This window comes from Furipterus horrens, unplaced genomic scaffold, assembly GCF_987537825.1.
Source record: "Furipterus horrens unplaced genomic scaffold, mFurHor1.1.pri manual_scaffold_3, whole genome shotgun sequence".
Lineage (NCBI taxonomy): Eukaryota > Metazoa > Chordata > Mammalia > Chiroptera > Furipteridae > Furipterus > Furipterus horrens.
The window spans coordinates 48,388,188-48,411,321 of NW_028327173.1; the positions used below are offsets into that span (position 1 = coordinate 48,388,188).

The following is a 23,134-nucleotide window of genomic DNA, read 5'->3' on the forward strand; positions in this document are numbered from 1 at the left end:
CGAGAGACGATGGTGTAGCTTCTTAAGAGTCTATCTGCACCGCCGAGAATGGCTGTGCAGTCCGACTCGGGAGTGACATGGTATCTGTCTCCTCCCGTGTTGAATCGACATCTTGCGATGACGCTGAAGCTACAGAGCCTGGGCAGGGTAATATGGAGGGTCTGCTGTTGCCCATGCAGCAGACCCCCCCTCTCTTCGCAACTGAAGGGTCCAAGGGAAAGACGGAGTCGATACAGCTTGGCTTCAGGTGCGCCGCAGGAGTTGCCGGTGTTGACTACAACGTCAAACCGCCTTAGGGACTCCGGCTCCGGATTTTCTGTCGGGGTTTACTCCCTTAGCCTTTCCCCTGAAGAGGTATGCCGCAAGGCAGCGGAGGTTTTTTGGAGTCAGAGTTTTCCTTCTCTGATGTACCCTGACTGGAAGATCGAACCAGCGACACTTAGCTCGCAGGCCGACGCTCAATCCACTGAGCTAAACCAGCCAGGGCAAATATTGCTATATACTTTGATTTATATTAAGCAAACATTTTCCTGATGGAACAGGCAAGGATTATTTCATTCACACATCATGAAACCCACCTGAAACTAACTTTGAGAATAAACATTTAAGATGTAAAACTTTTTTTAAGAATTTTATTTTTATTATTTTTTAGAAGTCATATGAATGTGTATCTGGGTCCAAGGAACATCTAGAACCAGAGATTCAGTGTCACTAGGACCTCTTGATCACTCTTAACCCTGGTTAAATCCTGTTGATTTCTTCTGCAAGGTCTCTTGAGTTTTTTCTTTACCACTTAGTTTAGGTTCTGATCATACTACACACAGCTTATAGCAGTGGATTCCAGCTAGCTTAGTCTCCCTGGGAAACTAAATCTCTCTCTGCCTAAGTCCATCTTGAATTCTGCATGATAGGAGTCAGTTGGTTAGTGTCTAAGTGGTTCATGCATTGTCATCAGGCTCTCTCATCCAGTTCAGTATACCCACCTCCACTGCAGCACAAGATTTAACACATGAGCCAAGATTATTTCTGCCCAAGAACAAGACTAGAAGACTTCTGGAGAAATAAAAAGCATGTCTTGTTTCATGATTACCCTTTTGCTAGTTCTAAACTAACTCTGTTAAGGTTTTAGGGTGTGTGTGTGTATATGAGTGAGTGATTGGGTCAAGTTTTTTTTTTTATAATCAGAATTCTGTCATGTTTCCCTGATACTTCATGTTGGTATCATATTGATTACTGATTTAGAGTGAGTACCTTATGCAGGAAGCTGATTTAATTTCAGTACCTATTGCTATTTCTTCATTTCACCCTCAGGGTATGTTTTTGTGAGGTTCGGGGGAGGTAGCTGGCTGAGGCAGCATGATGTACTGATAAGGCTATGGACTTTTGGAATTAGACTTAAAATCTGACTATACTAGTTGAAACTCATGCAAAATTTTGTAAAGTAGTAAATATGGCATGAAATGGTTTTATATGTAACCCTATAAAAGAATATAGGGCTAATGCAATTCAGTATCATTCCTGTACTATATCATTGCTATTTTCTTTTAATGTATTTGAGCTGGGTGGGCTGTGAATTTCATTTCCCTTTCTGGGTTTGTGTTAATAGTTTTTAGTCTATTTATTTTTGAATTATTTCATTGCCTCACTCCCAAATTATGTATAGTGCTCTAAAGTGTGAGCATCCATACATAGTATTAACTGATGGTGTACATTAACTGAATTGATTACACCAAAGAATAGTTCTAAACCAATGTTCCTTTTTGTTATACTTTAAGATTTTTGTCATTGGCAATTTTGTCAGTCTCATATAAAAATTTTTAAAAGACGAGAATTTTCTTAGCTTTCAGAGTTATTTTTAGTTTCACTTTTTTATGATTTGAGAATCCTTGATACAGATCTAAGAGCCTTTTTCTGTATGGAATGAATATTCTATAGATTTCTGAAGTATAGCAATATGAAATATTACTTATTCAGAAATTAACTTTTTATTTTGCTCTATTTAGGAAGGCGACATGCCAATTCATGAACTTCTCAGCCTTTATGGTTATGATAGCACTAGTCGACTACCTGAAGAAGATGAGGAAGAGGAAGAAGAGGAAGAAGAAGGTGAAGATGATGAAGATGCTGATAATGATGATAACAGTGGCTGTAGTGGAGAAAATAAAGTAAGCTTATACACATAGATTTTTAAGATTGTTGTCTTTATTGCTGGGGTTATAATTTTTGATACATTTATTTTGACTGCTTATTTTTATAATTTGCCTTTATTCTTTCTGACTTTAAAAGTAATACGTTTAAATATTAAAAATTAAGATAAAGATATATAAGCCCCCTGTAATTCGCTCCTGAGGGGTAATAGTTTCATCTATGTCATTCAGATTTCTTTTCAAATGCCTATTCTAAATAAATTTGTGCCAACTTTTAAAAAGCACTTTGTTTTTAAGTAGTAAAGGCTAATTGTCAGTTTTGTATTCATCTTTATTATTTGTCTTGAAACAATTTTAGATTTACAGAAGAGGTTCTGATATAGGACAGAGACTTTGTGTACTTTTCACCCAAAACTTTCCCTTATGTTAACATCTTATATAACTATGATGTATTTATCAAAACTAAGATATCAACACTGGAACCATACTATTTAACAATTCAGATTTCATCAGTTTTTCCATTAATGTCCTTTTTCCTGTTCCAGTATTCAACCCAGGACACCATGCTACAGTTAGTGTATTTATTTAGTCTTCTAGTTGTATATGGAATACTATTACCTTTTATCTCCAACTTTTTTTTTTAAACATCTTAAAGCAATTTGTGATTTCACAGGAAGAAAATATAAAGGATTCATCAGGTCAAGAGGATGAAACTCAGTCTTCCAATGATGATCCATCACAATCTGTTGCTTCGCAAGATGCACAGGAAATAATCCGCCCACGTCGATGTAAATATTTTGATACAAGTAAGGTTATTGGTTGCTATAGTTGGGGTATAATTTTTACTATTTAATATATGGCCTAATATTCTAGTATTTCTTTTTCACTGCTCTGTTTGAATTTATTTACTCTGAAATCTTACTCAACAGTAATGGGATTTTGTTCTAGGTTATTAGCTCAGCAGTGTTGGGCCCTGTTGTCCATGAACATAGTACAGTAATTGTGTCACTGTACAACTTGGTTTTGAGTGTTTTTTGTTTGTTTGTGTTATTATTCCTAGACCTTTCTTAAATTTAGTTTGTTTCATGGTCACTTTTTTTTATTTCTCCTAGTCTTCTCCTCAGTTTTCGTTTTCTACTTTTTTTACCTCTTAGCCCTTTTTAGATATGTTCATAAGCATTGCTTTCTCTAATCAGTGCCTCCTACTTCTGAAGAAGTTGTTGATTCTTAAAATAGGAATATGTTATACAGAGAAAGAACTACTAATTTTTCTACAGTTATGATCTAGTCAGAGATGACCAGTACTAGGGACAACATTTAATGTATTTATCTTGAATGTTTGCATGCTTCATCTGCTCCACGTTTCATTCTAAACAGTAGTTTGTACTCTAGAAGTCCAGCTCTTTGATTAAAAAAAAAAAAAAAAAGTCAATAATAAGTGTTATTGAATTTTTGGCCCAAATTTCTGTACTTTTAACAGGAAGAAAAATACTTGAAGAACAGAACCTCTCATGAAATGTAGTAATGTAATAACTGATTAAACATGACTACTACTTTGGATGAATAATTTCTCTTACACATTTAGTTTAGAAGTAAATGTAGTACTGCTAATAATATTGAGTTTTCATCTGAGATGTGGTCCATTTAAAAAGTGTATCAGTGCAAAAAGAGATTAGTTATTGAAATAATTGTGTTGATTTTAAGTTTAGGGAAATATAGTATTAATCCTTTAATTAGTTAACAGAGCAGATCCATTGACAAAGTGGGGTGCTAAGTGCCTCCTGAAACAGTATTTAATCTGGTATTTCAGTTGTGATGTATGTATGGAAGCTGTACATATACTACCTATCTTACTTTTTCCATAGGAAGAATTAATTTCTGTATATAGATTTAGTTACCCTATTAAACTTTGGGTACCATTTTAGAGTTGAGAGATCCTGAAAATCTAATCATTTTCAAACTTTCCACCCCTTTTTGTAAATACAGTCTTACTCCAGAATGTAAATGCACAGCAGCTTGCCTGTTCTGAATAAAGCAGAGGTTGGGGAGGATGGAGGGCTTTTATCCATACCCTCCCTTCACATGTTTCCCCCCAAAGTGGTGCTGTAAAGTTCTCAGTGTTTCAAGGAGCACGGTTTGGAAACCACTGTTTTATACATATTCTCATTTTATAAGAACGGAACGGAGGTCATATAATTTATTCTGTCACCAGGGTGTTGGTAGAAGAATTAGGTTTAGAAACAGATTATTTTGATTCTAATTTTTTTTCCTGAAGTTTTTATAGAAAATTATTTCATGAGAATACAGTTGTCAAAGATTAGGATTGTCCTAAAAGGTTTATGGGCTTTTTTTTTTTTTTTTTTAGCTGATAGGATATTATTTGATGAGAAATATCTTAGCCTAACTCTGTAAATACCTTTGGGCATATTTGAATATTTTGATGGTAGATGTAAAAATAAAATAGAAATATATAGATGCAGACAGAATAAGCAATCGTTTTATAGTAGTATTGTCTTATTTATTCTAGATAGCGAAATAGAAGAAGAATCTGAAGAAGATGAAGATTATATTCCATCAGAAGACTGGAAAAAGGTAGTTAGAGCTGTATTTTCTAAAAATTTAGATAAATTAATATTTAAAAAGCCACGTGTAATTTTTTTTTACTAACTACATATGTGTTGATAAATTGAGATAAGCCTTTTTATAACATTTAAATGTTGGGTAGATGTTCGGATTTCCACTGAAATATTCAGGTGTTTATTTTTTTATAAAATAAAATAATAGTATAGAAAGAATTTTCCTTTGTTGAGCAAGGTCACATTCAAACCGAGATTAGAAATCAAATTTCTAAACTAGTGCTAAATTAGACTTGCTACACTATAGAAAGTGTCACAGGTGATTTAATATGTGTATATATGTAATATGTGTATACATACACGTACATATACATATACTTGGAAAAGCAATTGTGGAGCCTTATTAGTATCTGTTAAGTAAATTCTGTTTAATAATTTAGATTACAAATTTTTCCATCCTGTATTAATTTGATATTTACAACTCCAAATATAATGTGTGAAGAAACGGATTTGGGCTTCTCTAAAACTGCATAATTAAATAAGTTAATTTCTAAATTGAACCTAAAGATAATATATTGACATGTTTTAAATGGTAGAATTGTATAACATTATTTATACAATTAAATTGAATTAATTATAAGATGTAAAGCCATTGGCTTATAAAAATGTATTGAAATGTCATGTAAAATTGTTTAGAGCAAATCATTTATATAGAAGAAATAATGTCATTCTTGTTAGATCACTGGATTTTCCTCAAGGTTTTTGTTGTTGTTCTTGTTGTTTTTCCTACATTTGATTTTTAAATTAAGTGCATAAACAATCATTTCTTTGACAGCAGAATAGCCCAGAACATCAAATTGAGTGTGCTTTATGCACTTGTCGTGATTGTTCAATTATTGGGTTGGCCAAAAAGTCCGCTTAGTTTTTTCCACAAAATAAAAGACACGTTTTTCACTTCTACCAATAACTTTAATTTGGATATTTTGAATATGTCAGTTATTTCCCACGTGGTATAACGTTGATTGTTCTTAATTAATATCTATTTGATTGCTATCAACTTTAACTGGTCTACTTGACTCAAGCATTGTCCAGCAAGAAATCTCCACCATGGAACTTCACAAACCACTTCTGACACATTCAGTCACATTTCAGTTGCATTTTACCTTTCTTGAAATTATAAAGCCTAATATGCTGAAAATGTTGCATATTTTCTTCCAGCTTCAGTATAAAAATGGCTACCCAAAAATTCACCAGTTTTGATGCTTTTTTATTTTTTATTAATCTTTATTATATTTTTTCCCATTACCATGTAGTCCCCTTACCCACTCCCCTGAGCAGTCACCACAATGTTGTGCATGTCCATGAGTCCTTTTTCCTTTTTGTTTGATCCCTCCACTCCCTAACCCTTCCTCCAACACTAGCTGCCATCTGCTCTCCACCTATGAGTCTGTCTCTGTTTTCATTGTTAGTTGAGTTTTTTCATTACATTCCACATGTGAGTGAAATCATGATATTTGTCTTTCTCTCACTGGCTTATTTCACATAGCAGGTCCATCCATACTGTTGCAAAGAGTAAAATTTTCTTTTCTTTGGCCTAGTAGAATTCCATTGTGTAAATTGTCCCACAATTGTTTTATCCACTCATCTATTGATAGGCACTTGGGCTGCTTCCATATATTGGCGATTGTAAATAACACTACAGTGAAGATAGGGGGGCTTATGTGCTTTCAAATTAGTGTTTTGGGTTTCTTCAGATATATTGCCAGAAGTGGATCACTGGGTCAAAAGGCAGATCCATTTTTAATTTTTTGAGGTATCTCCACACTGCTTTCCACAGTGACTGCACCAGTCTGCATACCCACCAAGAGTACACAAGGGTTCCCCTTTCATCAGCTCTCGTTGTTTGTTGATTTATTGATGATGGCCATTCGAACTGGTGTGAAGTGATATCTCATTGTGGTTTTAATTTGCATTTCTCTGATAATTAGTGATATTGAGCACTTTTTATATGTCTATTGGCAATCTGTACATCCTCTTCAGAGAAATATCTATTCAGGTCCTTTGCTCATTTGTTAATTGGATTGTTTGGAATTTTTTTTGGTGTTGAGTTTTGTAAGTTCTTGATAAATTTGGATATTAACCCCTTATCACATGTATTGGCGAATATTCTATAGGTTGTCTTTTCATTTTGTTGATGATTTCCTTTGCTGTGCAAAAACCTTCTAGTTTGATGTAGTCCCATTTGTTTATTTTTTCTTCTGTTTCCCTTGTCTGGAGAGATAATATCCAACAAAAAAATTCTACAAATATCAGAGATTTTGCTGCCTGTTGTTTCTTCTAGGATTTTTATAATTTTGGGTCTAACATTTAAGTCTTTGATCTATTTTGAATGTATTCTTTTGTGTGAGGTAAGGAAATGGTCTAGTTTCATTTTTCTGCATGTATCTGTCCAATTCTCCCAACACCATTTAGTGAGTAAACTATCTTTAGCCCATTGTATGTGCTTGCTTCCTCTGTCAAATACTAATGGACTATAAAGGTGTGGGTTTATTTTTGGAATCTCTGTTCAGTTCCATTGATCTATGTGTCTTTTTTTTTTCCATTTTTAAAAATTGTTGTTCTATTACAGTTGTCCCATCTTTCCCGCATGTGTCTGTTTTTATTCCAGTTCCAGGCTGTTTTGATTACTGTGGCCTTGTAGTATAATTTGATTTTGGGTAGCGTGATTCCTCCAGCTTTGTTTTTCTTCCTCAGGGTCACTATTGCCATGTGGGTCATTTTGTGGCTCCATATAAATATTTGAAGTATTTGTTTTAGTTATATGAAATATGTCATTGGAATCTTGATAGGAATTGCATTGAAATTAAAGATTGCTTTGGGTAGTATGAATATTTTAATGCTGTTAATTCTTCCTATCCATGAACACAGTATGTGCTTCCATTTATTTGTGTCTTCTTCACTTTCTGTCTCCAGTGTCATAATTTTCAGTGTATATGTCTTTTATGTCCTTGGTTAGTCTCATTCCTAGGTATTTTATTCTTTTTGAAAAACTTGTGAATAGGATTGTTTTCTTAATTTCCCTTTCTGTTAGTTTGTTATTGGCATATAAAAATGCAGTTTATTTCTGGATGTTAATTTTATATCCTGCTACTTTGCTGAATTCATCTATCAGTTCTGGTAGTTTCTTGGTGGAATCTTTGGGGTTCCCAATGTACTACATCATGTCATCTACAAAGAAAGACATTTGTACTTCCTCATTTCCAACTTGATGCCATTTATTTCTTCTTGTCTGATTACTGTGGCTAGAAATTCCAGTACTATATTGAATAAAAGAGGTGAAAGCAGACATTCCTGAATTTAAAGGGAACACTTGCAGTTTTTGCCCATTAAGTATGATGCTGGCAGTGGGTTTGTTGTATATGGCCTTTATTATGTTTGGGTATATTCCCTCTATTCCTACTTTGCTGAGAGTTTTTATCATAAATGGGTACTGGATTTTATCAAATGCTTTTTCTATTGATATGATCATTTATCCTTCATTTTATGTGGTGAGTTACATTTATTGATTTGCATATATTGTACCAGCTTGCATTCCCAGAATAAATCCCCCTTGTTCATGGTGTATGATCTTTTTGATGCATTGCTGTATTGAGTATGCTAATATTTTATTGAGGATTTTAGCATCTTATGTTCATCAGGGATATTGGCCTATAATTTTCTTTTAATGTCTGCCTGGTTTTTGACTTAGGGTTAATGCTGACCTCCTAAAATGAGTTTGGGAGCCTTTGCTTCTCTTGAATTTTATAAAATAGTTTGAGGTGTTAGTTCTTTTCAGAATGTTTGGTAAAATTCACCTGTGAAGCCATTTGGTCCAGGATATTTGTTGAGAGTTTTTATTACTGCTTCAATTTCATTAGGTGTAATCTGTCTATTCAGATTCTCTGATTCTCCCTGACTTATCTTTGGAAGACTGTATGTTTTCTAGGAATTTATCCATTTAGTCCAGACTGTCCATTTTGTTGGCATATAATTGTTCATAATATTTTCTTACAATCCTTTATATTTCTTTGGTGTCAGTTGTCCTCTTTCACTTCTGATTTTATTTATTTGGGTCCTTTCTCTTTTTTTCTTGATGAGTCTGGTTAAAGGTTTGTCAGTCTTGTTTATCTTTTCAAAGAACCAACTCTTGGCATCATTTTTTTTAGACTCTTATTTCATTTATTTTTGCTTTGATCTTTATTATTTCCTTCCTTCTACTCACTTTGGGCTTTGTTTATTGTCCTTTTTCCTTTTTTGGGGGGATATGCCTGTAATGCCATGATTGCTTTCCCAGTGTCCCACAAATTTTGGATTGTTGTGTCCTCATTTTCGTTTGTTTCAAGGTATATTTTGATTCCTTACTTAATCTCATCGACCCATTCATTCATTGTTTAATAACATGTTACTCAGCTTCCATGTCTTTGTGTGTTTTTCAGTGTTGTTCTTGTGATTGATTTCTAGTTACATAGCATTGTCGTCAGAAAGATGCTTGATATGATATCGGCCTTCCTAAATTTATTGAGAGTTTTTAGCATAAACTTGCTTTTCATCACCTTGTTTTATGTCCTAACATGTGGTCTATCCTAGAAAATGTTCCATGTGCACTTGTAATGTATGTATATTCTGCTGCTTTGGGGTGAAATGCTCTGAAGATATCAATTAAATCCATTTGATCTAGGGTGTTGTTTTAAGGCTGCTGTCTCCTCGTTAATTTTCTGCCAGGAAGATCTAGCCATTGAAGTCAATGGTGTGGTAAAATCCCCAACTATGACTGTATTTCTGTTAATCTCTCCCTTTAGTCTATCAAGATTTGCTTCACATATTTAGGTGCTCCTATGTGGGATGTGTAAATGTTTTATTAGGGTTCTGTCCTCTTGCTGTATTGTTCCTTTTATCATTAAGTAGTGTCCTCCTTTGTCTCTTACTGTAGCCTTGGTTTTTAAATCTATTTTGTCAGATAGAAGTACTGCTTTTTTTTTATTTTCCATTTTCATTAATATCTTTTTCCACCTTTTTACTTTTAATCTGTGTGTATCTTTTGACCTGAGATGAATGTTTTGGAGGCAGCATATACATGGATCTTGTCTTCTTATCTATTCAGCTGCCCTCTGTCTTAGAGTTGGAGCATTTAAGCCATTCACATTTAAGGTGATTACTGATAGATAGTGTGCCATTTTATTGTTAGACTGTTTTCCTCTTTTTTTTCTTCTTAAAGCAAGCCCTTTTACATTTTATGCTTTTCACAGCTGGATGTTATCTGGATTTCTTTTCCAGCTTTGGTGCTGTAGGCTAGGTTTAGACTTTACACTTCTCAGGCTGGGGACTGGGGGTGAGGAGGGCTGGCCTCCAGTACTTCAACTGCTGCCCATGGAAGCCCAGCCAGCCCTCTCTCGTCTCCTCCACATTCCCTACCAGTGTTTTTGTGGTGAAGTGGTTTCTTCTCTGTCCTTGGGTTTAAGGCTTCTGTCCAGCTTGTGTTTAGTTGGTTATTAAGGATGATTTCTCTACAATATAGTTGTAATTCCAGATTGGTCCTGGAAGGTGGTTAGTGTAGCTTCCACTTACTCCTCCGCCATCTTGGATCTCCTCGATAAGTTTTTGTTTTTTTAATGCACACTGATATGACAGCTGTCAATACAATCTAACAAAACTGTTTCGAGTGAAGTTAAAGACAACTAAGTATTACTAGAGCCATCTTCACAGAAAAAAAAAAAAATGAACTTTTTGGCCTACCCAATATTTAGTTATACTTTGGAGCTTTTCCTATGGCTTTTTGGGGAGAGTAGTTTAAAGATGCCTGTATCAAACTGGAAAAAGAGCTGAACCCTTTGCTGATTAAAATAAGGGAACATTATATTTGGAGTTTCTGTTAGGAAGAATGAAGTATTCAAATGAACTTGAACTGGACTACCCAGGGATTTGGGGCTTCAGCCAGAAGATCTGTTACAGGTTTCTGAAAAGATGTTTAGAAGAGAGAGGTATCCATTTGGGTTAGAATGGTAAGAGAAGGTTAGGCCAGTATAGTATGTGTTAATTTAATTGAGGTGATGAATGAGGGATGGGTCTGAAGATAGAAAACGAAGATCACATGAGTTACTATTTGTGTGACCATTTTGGGGAAATGATTTTTATACCATGTAGACATTAAAATGATAAAATCTAGAAACCTTGAGTCATCTTAGGCTGTTATTTTCCACCACACATTCAAGTTTATATAGCTTTTCTCCAACATAAGCTAATTGTTTATGTATCTGGAGTGTTCAATATAGTATTTAATTAGATGTTCTTTTTTTTTTTTTAATGAAGAAACAAAAAGCTCAGAGGAGGGAGAACAAGGTTTTCTTTGCTGGGGAGTATTAGTTGCTACCTCAGCAATAGTATGTAATAAAGCAGGTATGGTAAATTTAGATTATTTTATTTTACTGTGATTTTGTTGCAATAAAAATTGTCTACATTCAGAGATCATCTAAGGCTTGTAAGATAAAATCAAATTATAGAAACTGGGGTAGAGGAAGCACCTTTGAAATCAAATCTGTGTTCAAGTTATAGCCCCAGAACTTACTAATAGTGTGTTCTTGAGGAAAATAATTTTTTTGAGTTTCATCTCTTCACATAAAATATGAGTAACAATTTTTAACATCATTGAGGTGACAGTAACTGGAGAGGGGAATTTTTCAAATTCTAAGAGTTATTTAAACTTAGTAGACAAAGATTTGTACCTTTCCTCCCTAAGGTCTTCAATTTAAAAATGCAGTAAATTTATCCTTAGCAATTAGCCACCAGGCACGAGTCTGGTCCCTATGTGTGTTGTAATGATCTCATCAGTGGTGATCTCTTAATATCTTTTTGAACAACTAGATTCCCCTTATCTGTGATTTGACTATATAAATTTGATTACCAGCTTTTTAAAAATAAGGTTTAATTATGTTTTGGATGTTACTTTTTCATTTTGTATTGTTTTAATGAAAGTTGGACACTAACTTGCTTATCCATTTGGGTTGGAGTTTCATTCATTTAGCCTCTACTGAGCTTTATACAAACCTTTTTGTTACTTCCTTTATTTTAAAGCTCTGGTTCTCAGACTTAAGTGTGTGTCAAAATCAGCTGGTTAGCTTGTTAAAACACGAATTGCCGAGTCCCATCTCCAGAGTTTCTTGTTCACTATGTCTGGGATAGGACCTGAGTATTTGCATATCTATCATCCCAGGTGACACTAATGCTGCCTATCCAGGGACCATAGTTTATAGAGTGTAGTTACTCTGAAAATACCTGAATTTGACTTTCTGGTTTTTTAGTGTTTGCAATTACCTTACTAATTGAGTAGTAAGAATTCATTTTTTTCTCCATATTTTTAAGTAAAGTTTGTATCCATTGTTGTATTGCTTATCACCCCATTATGATTACTAATATTTTCATCCAATCATATCCAAGCTCCTGTCTATTATTAACTCATTCATCCTCACAATACTTCTGAGGTAGTTAATTGTTGCATCTGTATAGTATGACAGGGAAACCAGGAACAGTTTGCCCAAGAAGATGGTAATGCTAGAAACTGGGTATAAAATCTGTTATTAGATCTTAATGTTTTTAAAAATTTTTATTTATTGATTTGAGTGAGAGAGAGAAGAGAGAGAAATATTGATTTGTTCCACTTATTGATGCTTCATCGGTAGACTGTTGTATACGCCCTGACCGGGATTGAACCCGCAACCCTTGCGCATCAGGATGACGCTCCAACCAACTGAGCTACCTGGCCAGGGCCCTTACTAATGTTTTATGTTATTTTTAAAATAGGAGATTATGGTGGGCTCCATGTTTCAAGCAGAGATTCCTGTTGGCATTTGTAGATACAAAGAAAATGAAAAAGGTGGGTTATTAGTAAAGTTAATAGCTGAATTCATGCTTTTGAAGTAATGAACTATTGTTTTATAATGGGATAAGAACATGACAGTTTATGTTACCCTACTGAATTATGAAAGAGGGCCTGCATTATTTTTAAAAGAAGAAATATGTTTTCTTTTTTTGTTTTGTTTGTTCATACAAGTCTAGTGAAAAATGAATTCTTATTTTGTTATTAAGTGACTTAAAATATCCCAACATTTTCTTTCTTTCTTTTTTCATATTTTAAGTATTCTGAACATACTCTTTCATAGCCTGTATAATTTAGATTTTAAAAGTCACGTCAATGGAACCTGTCGAACAGGTCTAAAAAAAAAAGAATAAATAACCAATATAAAAAGCTTATTTGCTTCTGAAACTTAACATTACTTATTAAAATTGATTACCTTAATATTTGTATATTTAAAATAATTTGGGAAAACAACTTGTATACTTAAATTTTACATGATTTTTTTCATCATTTTCTTAAAGTCCTAAGGTAAGTCATAAATACTTAAATTTCCAATAACAAAGTCCTTGAGGAGTCTTTTGTTTGTTTGTTTTGTTTTGGAAGACTTTTTCAGATTTCTCACTTTAGGTGAATTCTAGAAAGAATGTTTTGGGTGTATGTTTTTTTTCAATAAGTTTCTGTGCAGTGTGACATCACTCAGTGTTAGTTATCTTTCATTTCTTTATTTCAGTTTTCTTTTCAACATTTCAGCTTACAAATGCAGATCTTTTTGAGTGGCAGGAGTCTTTTGTTGTTTTGTTTTCTCGTTAGCATTCCCTCCAGAAATTTTATTATAAATGTGCACCTGCTTTCAGGGCAAGTAGTAGATCAGAGGCAATTAAGGGAACACCACAGGCTGGCAAATTGTAGTGACAGTAAAAATGTTTTAACATACCACTAACTGCTTTCACTACTTTTAAGTAAATGCCTGCAACATACAGGAACATTAAAGGTATCAATATAGAGTGATCTAGTTATATATTAAAAGTTCTGTGCATATGTTTTGTGAATACATTATAATTGTATGCAAAAATAAGTGATCCATTAGCTTTTGTATTGAATTTTTGTAATTTAGTTTTCAGTGTTATGTTTACTTATGTTATATAATGGTTAGTATATGTTCACCATTGAGTTCTTTCTCTCCAAATAAAGAACTGAAAGGTAGACATTTATTCCATTTTATTAAATTTCTTTGTAGTTTGGAAGAAAAACATCTGTTTTATATGTGGTAAGATAATATTATGGCTAAAGGTAGCTTAATTGTCTCTTAATGCATTTTGCCTTTTAATTTTAACATGTTTTATTGTCAGATATTACAGGGAATAAGTGATTATAATTTTAATTTTCAACTTTTTAAATTTTGGCTTAATGTTTTTAGTTTTAACAATTTTAGAAAACAATTATACTTATTTTTTTTCAGACAGAGCAGTGATTAATCAAGCTTTCTCACTTTGAGAATTTAAGTCTCTTAGATTGTGTGAAGATTAGATTTAGCAGGGTGATACTGTCTTGGAGAGCACTGTGGTAAAGGGCCTATCCTCGGCTTTGCAGTTACAGCAGTTCAAACTTTTACTGTGACACCCAGAATTTACTTCCATTTAAGGTACCCTATGCATACAAACCAAACACATGTGCAACTTATGTAAACCACACTGTTAGAAATAAAGCTGTCAAAGGGATAGTACTAGTTAGCGCATTCTTTTCTTTAATAATTACAGCATATTTCTTATTGGTTTGGTGAGTACATTCAAAAGGGAAAGCATTTGGTTTGGGAGAGTTTGATAAAAGTTCCATAAAACTTAAGATACCCTGATATCTTTACTGTAGGAATTATTTGACAGGTGGATTAGAATTTTTTATATTGATATAAGTAAACCCTATTATTAATATTAAGTATGTGGAGGACATTGATAACTTTTTTCTCTGTGACATTTGATTTTTTTTTTAATTAGGCTCTATGCAGATTATATATTCCTCATCAGTTATCACTCCTAATTCAAACAATTACATAAATCAGATTTATTAGTTACAGTCACATTTAAGGCATGTTCCTTTGAACCTATATCTATTTTGGTTACAAATTTCAACTACATGTTAACATTTTCTTAAATTTATGTAAATTACTACTTAACAGTATATTATATTTATTCATCTTTATATCCTTAATACCTAGGGCGATTTTTATCACATAGGCACTTAGTAAACATTTGGTGGCTGGTTATTAGATGGGTGCAGAATGGTGTTTACACAACTGATATTTAGAGTCAGTGATCTTGGATCAGTATCTAGGCCTTTGACTTTGAACATGTTACTTAATTTTTTCTCCTCATCTATAAAATAGCAATAATAGAGCATTTATTTACAGAGCCTATTGTGAGAATTTCTATGTGACAATTTTATGTGTAGTGCTTAGAAGCATAGTATCTGGCACATAGTGTTCAGTAAGTGGCATTAATAATCAGTAGATGATTACTCTTGTCCATTTAGGATTTGTTTTGTTTTGTTTTTGTTTTCAGATTTTCAGAAAGCATCAGTTTATGCTCTTTGGCTTGCAGGTGATAAAAATCCAGTTCAGTCTAGCTTCAGCAAAAAAGAATTGACCTGATTGCTTTTCTGAAAAGTTCTTTCTTCAGATATAATTAGATTCAGCAGTTCTTATAATATCAGGTATCCCTTACCTCTTTCTTTTGTTGTCAGACAAGCTAAGATGACTCCTGGGAGCTCTTGGCTTCTACTTTACACTATCCTTTTAGCTAGAGAACCAGCAAAAATGAGAACTTCCACATCCCCCTTTGCTCCAGCAAAAGTCTAGAGAGAACCTGTTTGACTCACCTTGAGTCATATACCCAGCCAGAAGCAATTACTGTGACCACAGAGGTGAGTGAGTAATTTGGCTTGCCCTGGCTCATCTCCACTCAGAGCATATAAAAAGAGTTTTTAATTCCCAAAGAACATGAAAGGCATGATTTTTCAAAGTTATGTGTGTTTTATTGTCATTTTCATGTACTAAACTGAGTAGACACTGCAACTTTGTGATGACTAAATAATTTGAATGCTAGTGCTGGTAAACATCCTACAGTGCACAGGATCGAACCTCCCCTCTCCTCCGTCACTAAGAATTATCTGGCCAAAATGTCAGTAGTGCCAAGATTACGAACCCAGAACTGATTTAATTGAGAATTAGATGCGTTACTTAGGAGAAAAGAAAGACCAGGTTCAGGGTATTCCCAGTAAATTTTTATGCTTACACGACACAAGTTTGAGAGTAAGCAGATGAAGGTTAGGAATTATGAAGCAGTGAATAGCAAGGGACTATGTAAATTGTTTCCAATGAGTTTTTGACAAATCGATTCTTAAGTTACTAAAAACTGAGCACATGCATTACTCCTAATTGATAATAATACTGTTCAAAACAAGCATTTTATTTAACATATACATGTTTTCCTCACTATCTAAAAGTGGTGGATTCCTATAAAACCTTTTGTAAGCGGAAGTGGCACAAAGAAGCACTTAACAATAGTGTTTGTCCATTTTCCAAGAGCAGTACATTCCAGACCACCGCCACAGCAAAACCACAGTTGTACCAAACCCTATATGTACTTTTTTCTTATACATATATGTACCTATGATAAAGTTTAATTTATAAATTAAGCATAGTAGGAGATTAACAACGATAATAATAAAAGAAAACATAACAATATACTGTAATAAAAATTATGTGAATATGGCCTCTCAAAATATCTTACTGTGCGGTACTCACCCTTCAGTGATAATGTGAGAGGATACAGTGTCCATGTGATGAGATGAAGAGAGGTAAATTATGCAGAGATCCTCAGACCACGGTTGACAGTGGGAAACTGAAACCACAGAGCAAAACTGCTTCTAAGGGGGAACTATTGTACCATATGGAAAATTTTTTGAGCATTCCTAGACCCAAAATATAACCTACCAAATCATATTAAATAACACATAAAACCTAAAATAACATTAACTTATAGTAAAACAGGAATGATATGAAGCTTTTCTGTTAACATCAGGACACATCTTGCCAACTGATGCCCATAATACATAAATATATCACAGATACAGACAGTTCAAAGCTATGATAGCTTGATACTGCATGTCCTTCCCAGGGCAGAAGCTTGGTGTCGCCACTCAGGCACGCTGGCTCTATAAAGGCTCACTTCAAAACAAATGTTAAGTGCCATTTTAACTTTGCCTTTTTTCACTAAAGCGAAAATCATATTCAGTTATTTTTTGATTAGCAGAAAACAGGTACTAACGTAGGTCTTTCATAAAAGTGAAGTGTAACTGGATAACCTCAGCTAGACAACTTAAAATTCATGCCATTAATCATAGTAAGACCTTTTAAGATTGTGGGAATTTCTGTTGTAAGCCTCATTATTACAACATAATGCTGATTATGGATTAGCATTTTCATCTTCATAATACATTGATTAGGTAGAGTCTTTACTTAAACATTAAAAATGGAATAACACTTCTAAAAAAAAAACTGGAGGTTAAAAAATACACATTTATTCATTGGGGATTAATTTCCCAGATTGCTTATGGTTTTGTTGTGGTTTCTCAGCTTTCTACGTCAGTTTCCCCCCTCACACACATGCATAATAAACTTTGTTAAATCATTTTGCAGTTCATTTTGCTTATCTGAGAAACTTAATTTGATTACTTAAAATGCCATACGAAGCACTTCCCCAGCTAATCTATGTTAATACAGTGGGGGAGCTCTTGCCCTCTGAACTCTTTCACTTATTTACAAGACACAATCATGTAAATTATATCTTCCAGTAATACAAGATAGATATATTTGTGGTTGCTTTTTACATTTTTAATATTTAGGCTTGATAATTCATTTGGAATGAAGTAGTTTCAGAAGATGTTGCAAAATCTAGCATGTTTATGTCACTTTAATTATAATAAAGTATTTTTCTTTGTGTTGCTAAGAGTTTTTTCCCTTCATATTACATTTATAAATGTTATTTCTCCTCAGTATTTTAATGTGGAGTTCTGAATTCTTGATCTCTTGGCATTTAGTCATTCTCCAGCATACATTTCATATCAATTGTGTTGCCTGTTTAATTCAGCCATAGTTAAAAGTCATTTTATTTAGAGTATAAACTTAACTGGAAAATGTGATCTATTTCTGGAAAGGCAGCATGGTTTAGTCTCTGAAAATGCTAATTGTTCTCACAGTATAGTCATTTTTTAGTATATTGTAATTGTATAAAACAAAGTGTCATATTCTCAGGCTACCCTACCTAGTCACAGTTCTGAGGGTCTGTCTTGTCATTTGGCACCATCTGGTGATGCTTATATACTCAGTTTAAATAAGGCTACTATGTATTTTGTGGCTACCTGGGACTTCAGAAGGATTCCAGAAGTTTCTCCCAGATAGTTTGTGCTGGTTTTATAGGCTTCATATGGGGATATCTAACTGGGAGAACACCGGGGACACAGGAACCCACCCTTTATCTTTCTCTACTTGAGCCAGGGTTTCCTTGTAAGGTTTTGTCCACCCCCTCCCTATCACTCCAAGAACGTAACTAGTCTACTCCCTTCAGGGAACAGAGACTGAGCAGAGAACAGAAATCAGTAGCAGTGTATCCAAAGTCACTTTATCATGGGAGTTTTATTGTATTTACAGTTTAGAGTTTCACTAGAATTCTACCAGCAGTTTTAAAAACGAGTGAGATTTACAAAGGAAACATTTCTAGAGATTATTCTTTGAGTTGTATTTTAAAGAATATAAATTTTGGGAAGCTGAAAGGTGAGAATATTTAAACTGTATGTGTGTGGTGGATGCAGCAGGTATTTTACATGAAAATACTTAACCTAGGAAATGTTTATTAGCTGTTAATTTCTTTTTCATAACAAAAGGAACTTCAGGCTGTCAGTTATCTTTTGTCTTTTAGACACAGAGTCTATCTCCAGCTGTCAGCTGTCTCTTTCCTGTTGGCATTTAAATGAAAATGCCTCATCTGTCTAAAAATCAACAAACAAAATCAAAAACTTTCTTCAACTATAGTTTCTACTTATTTATTTAAAAGTTTTATATATTTTTATCTTCACCCGAGGACATGCTCATTGATTCTAGAGAGGGGAGAAGGGAAGGAGAGAGAGGGAAACATTGATGGGAGAAACATTGGAGGGTTGCCTCCCCATACATGCCCCAGCCTGTGGCTGAACCCACAACATAGGCATGTACCCTGAGGTAAAGGAACCCACGACCTTTTGGTTAATGGACTGCTCTCCATCCAGCTGAGCCCTGCCGGCCAGAGCCAACTATAGCTTCTCTGTAGCTGCTGCCCTACCCGTCCTCACAAGCAAGCTTTCCAAGAGTTTTCTACTTTTATTTCTTCACCTTCCATTTACTTTTGTCTTCTCCAGTATGACTTCAGCTTCTATCTCTACACAGAATGTTCTTGAAACATCTCTCTCTTTGTTAGTAAATTCAGCATACCTTTTTCCAGTGTTTAACCAGGTCACTTTACAGCATTTAACCAGTTTATTACTCCTTGAAACTTTCTTCCCCTAGCTGCTGTGATGCCATGCTTTTCATATTTTATCTTGTGACTGACTTTATCTTCTTAATTTTGTCTTTTTTTCATCTTCAGTCATTTAGAATTCCACAAGGCTTTTTCTTAGGTTCTCCTTTCCTTTTACTTTTTAGATTTTGATGAGAGTTAGGCTTTAATCTTATTTAATAATGGAAATTATGATGATGCAACCTAAATACTTATTTAAAGAATGACTTGTTTTTATAAATATTACTTATATTCATTATAATATAGATGCAAGCATCATAAAAAATATATAAAGAAGTGAAAAATTGCCCCAAGAAGCAGGCAGTGTTAACATTTGGGTGAACAATTTTTTAGACACCCCTTTTCAAAAATGTTGAACATCTATTGAATCTTAAAATGTACCATAATTGTTTTAAAGTATTTTAAATCCTTATACCCTGTGCAGTAGGATTACTGTTCCCATTTCACAGGTGAGGTAGGGATAAGGAAAGTGATTTACCCATACTGGTAATAAGTCCTGGTGATATAATTCAAACCAAGATGACTTGAAATTTGGTAAATAAACTAAGTGAGACAGAATTTGAAAGGGGCATAAAGTGGTACTTCTGGTTAGATTGCTTACTCACTTAGGCTTTGAATATTGCCCAAGATTAAAGTCAGGCAAGTAGTAGGACCACATTTTCCCTATTAGTTTTTAACATTTTGGTTTTAAGTAGCAGTTTTTTGTTCAATTTTATGTTTTAACACAAACTGTCAATTTTGGGCATTTTAAAATATATTTGTTTTACTAATTTAGTATATGAAAATGATGATCAACTCCTGTGGGACCCTGAGCACTTACCGGAAGATAAAGTGATTGTATTTCTTAAGGATGCATCAAGAAGAACGGGCGATGAGAAAGGTGTAGAAGCAATTCCTGAAGGATCGCACATAAAAGACAATGAACAGGTACATGGATAAGAAATAACTGTTATAATTTCCCCAAAATAAATGAATCCTGTACATTTTAAGTGTAGATGCTGTCACATTTAGTGTCTATCCACCAAAAATTCCTATAATGTCAACAGAATCTGAGGTTATAAGAAGGATAAAGATACCTAGTGTTAACACACTTAATGGGTATAATTTCATCTCAAACAAAAATCTTGATATTTCAGTTTGCTTGTATATATTTTTACTGGACTTTTTGAAAAAAAGTTTCTTTAGATATACTTGAGAGCATGGATATTATCAAGTTGGTGATACACATCTGGTATAATGTTATTACGCAACATGGTAGACCAGTGCCTACCACAAACCTAATGACAACATTATTTTTTTTACCTTTTTTAATCGGTGGGTTTTTTTTTCTGATATGTTTAAAATTATCTTAGAATAGGAACCCCAAAAGGCCAAAAAGAAGGAATTTGTGGTTTTATATAAAATAACTTTTTATTTCTAGGTTCCTGAGAATACTGTGGCTACCAAGTTAGAGTATTTGTTAATCCTATTTTCTACATATTTAGAGACAGTTAATTACAGGATTGAATTTGTTTGTTTCTCCTTAGTGTTCCATATGTTGCATTCACTGATTATTTGTCTTCCAGAAAGAATGAAAACACTGGATTCTGGAAAAGCTTTTATTCTCTTTAAGAAATTGTAGCTTTGAACTATTCATAGTCTGGGTCACATATTGAAGTCCTTATTTTTCTAGGCATTATATGAATTGGTTAAATGCAATTTTGACACAGAAGAAGCATTGAGAAGATTAAGATTTAATGTAAAAGCAGCTAGAGGTAAGCATAAGATTAAATTTTGTTTTCATGATATAGCAGAAATTTAAACTTAAGCTCTTCAGTCTATCTTGCTATATGACAGGGTCTGCCCAGAAGGTATTCAGCCGTGTCATATGAAAAACAGAAACATTTATTGAAGAAAATACAAGACACAAAAAACATTGTACATAAGACAATGACAATTCAGTCCCCTTCAAAGTAGACATCTTGGGCCCTCACACAGTTCTCCCAGTTGCCATCAGCTGCCCTCTCGTATTTTCCTGAATCTCATCAGTGGTCTGAAATCTCTTCCCTTTCAAAGGTGATCTTAGTTTTGGGAAAAGCCGGAAGTCACAGGGCACCAAATATGGGCTGTTGGTGATTTGATCTTTCGCCAACAAACTCTGCATTAGATGTGATGCATGAGCAGGTGCGTTGTCATGAAGAAGCTGCCAAACACCAGTTGCCCATAGCGATGGCCTTCTGAATCATCTGAATAGTTTCCATGGAGGAATGTGCAAGCTTAATGCAAAATTTGATTCAGATTTGTTGCTGTACTCAGTCATTTTTTAATCCGACAGCCACACGGTACACATGCTCACTCAGCGTCTGCCACCCGCACTGACTAGTACAGTGAATTTGTCATTGTTTGCACATGGTCATTCCGGTCCCCTCTCCATGGCTCCCAGGTTACATAGATGTTGTGCAAACCATTCTTGTTATATTAACACTGGTTGGACTTTATTCAGACAGATGTCATATTTGCGTTTAATAATACTGACTGATCTTTCTTCAGTAAATATTTGTTGAATAACAGATAACTTGTGTATAACAGAAGTATTACACAGGGGTGCGCAGAAGTAGATTTCTAGTTTGTATGGATAAAGACATGTGGTTTATGATTGTAATACAAAAATAAACTGTGTTTCGCATACTCCCAACTGTAAACCTGTGTTTGCCCACCCTTGTTCAAGGCATAATGGGAAATGGAATTACGGCTGTTTCATCCTTCTTTAGGGAAAATACAGCCATTTATACAAATACATAATACCTTTGAATTTCAACACATTTTTATAAATATGTTCTTACTTGATCTTGGTGACAGCCCTGTGAGCTAAGTAATATGACAGCTGTTACCTTCACTTAAAAACTGATAAGACTGAGGTCTGAACTGAAGTATCTTAGCCAAGGCAAACACTGTTCATGAATAGTTAACACTAAAATCTGAATTTGGGTTTTTTTTGTCTGTTTGTTTGTTTGTTTTTAACTCTAAACTGGCTCCGTCCCTGCTTCACTAAAATACTTTTTGTGTATTATCATGTGACTAGTAAAAGATTAATTAGTTCAACAAAAATTGGGAGGTCTGTTAAGTTCTAAGACATAACAATAAACAAAGTCCCTGTCCTCATGGTGCTTAGAGATTAGGTAGGAAAGCTGAAAAATAGTTCTGAGTTCTTAAAAGAGAATTAGAGGGTACAGTTCAAACTATTTGCAGTGGGACTTAACCTAGCTGAGAGAAAAGGTGAGGCCATTCGGGAAGGCTTCTTGAACAAAGTGATATTTTTGCTGGAATATAGGAGGCAGGAAATAATGCTAGGCAAAAGGAACGGCATGCACAATATTGAAAGAAAGAACGAAACAAACATAAAGCATTGAAGGCTGGTAGTATCGTTGAGTCATAAAGAGTAAAGGGGAAAGTGGCCCATGTTGAGGTGGTAGAGAGGGTATTGTCCAAAATTTTATTAGTAAGGAGCTTTTGTAACTTTATTGTTTGCAAGCATTGGTAATAGAGCTTAAAGGTAAAATACTTCCTTCATTGTGACTAGAAAATTATATTTTTATTTGCAGTTTTGTTTGTTGTATACAACATTTGGGGGAATATTGCTTAATAGTTTTTACCCTTATTTTTGTCAGAAGAATTATCTGTTTGGACAGAGGAAGAGTGTAGAAATTTTGAACAAGGGCTGAAAGCCTATGGAAAGGATTTTCATTTGATTCAGGCTAATAAAGTAAGTAATGATATATGTTCTCTTTTTATAAAAAAGAAATTTAGTTAACAATCCAGAACATCTTATTGTATCTTAATTATTTTCTAATATGAAAAGTTCTGTAATGAAATTTTAATATATTGGTGTTTAGGTAATTGTTATAATAAGCATGCCTCAGCTTCTGGCATATGTTTGCC

General features: G+C 34.0%; 1 protein-coding gene across 9 annotated transcripts in view; it reads left to right on the forward strand.

Moving 5' to 3' along the window:
- MIER1 (MIER1 transcriptional regulator) overlaps window positions 1-23,134 on the forward strand; it is a 71,851-nt gene that overhangs the window by 24,558 nt on the left and 24,159 nt on the right. For 7 of the 9 annotated variants that reach the window (XM_090269583.1, XM_090269581.1, XM_090269575.1 and 4 more), the window contains 7 exons: window positions 2,004-2,165; window positions 2,821-2,953; window positions 4,675-4,739; window positions 12,557-12,629; window positions 19,992-20,143; window positions 20,889-20,970; window positions 22,864-22,958. In XM_090269583.1, coding sequence (XP_090125709.1) covers window positions 2,004-2,165; window positions 2,821-2,953; window positions 4,675-4,739; window positions 12,557-12,629; window positions 19,992-20,143; window positions 20,889-20,970; window positions 22,864-22,958 — 762 coding nt within the window. The remainder of the gene's footprint in view (window positions 1-2,003; window positions 2,166-2,820; window positions 2,954-4,674; window positions 4,740-12,556; window positions 12,630-19,991; window positions 20,144-20,888; window positions 20,971-22,863; window positions 22,959-23,134) is intronic. The other 2 variants (XM_090269576.1, XM_090269577.1) reach the window with 2 other exon arrangements.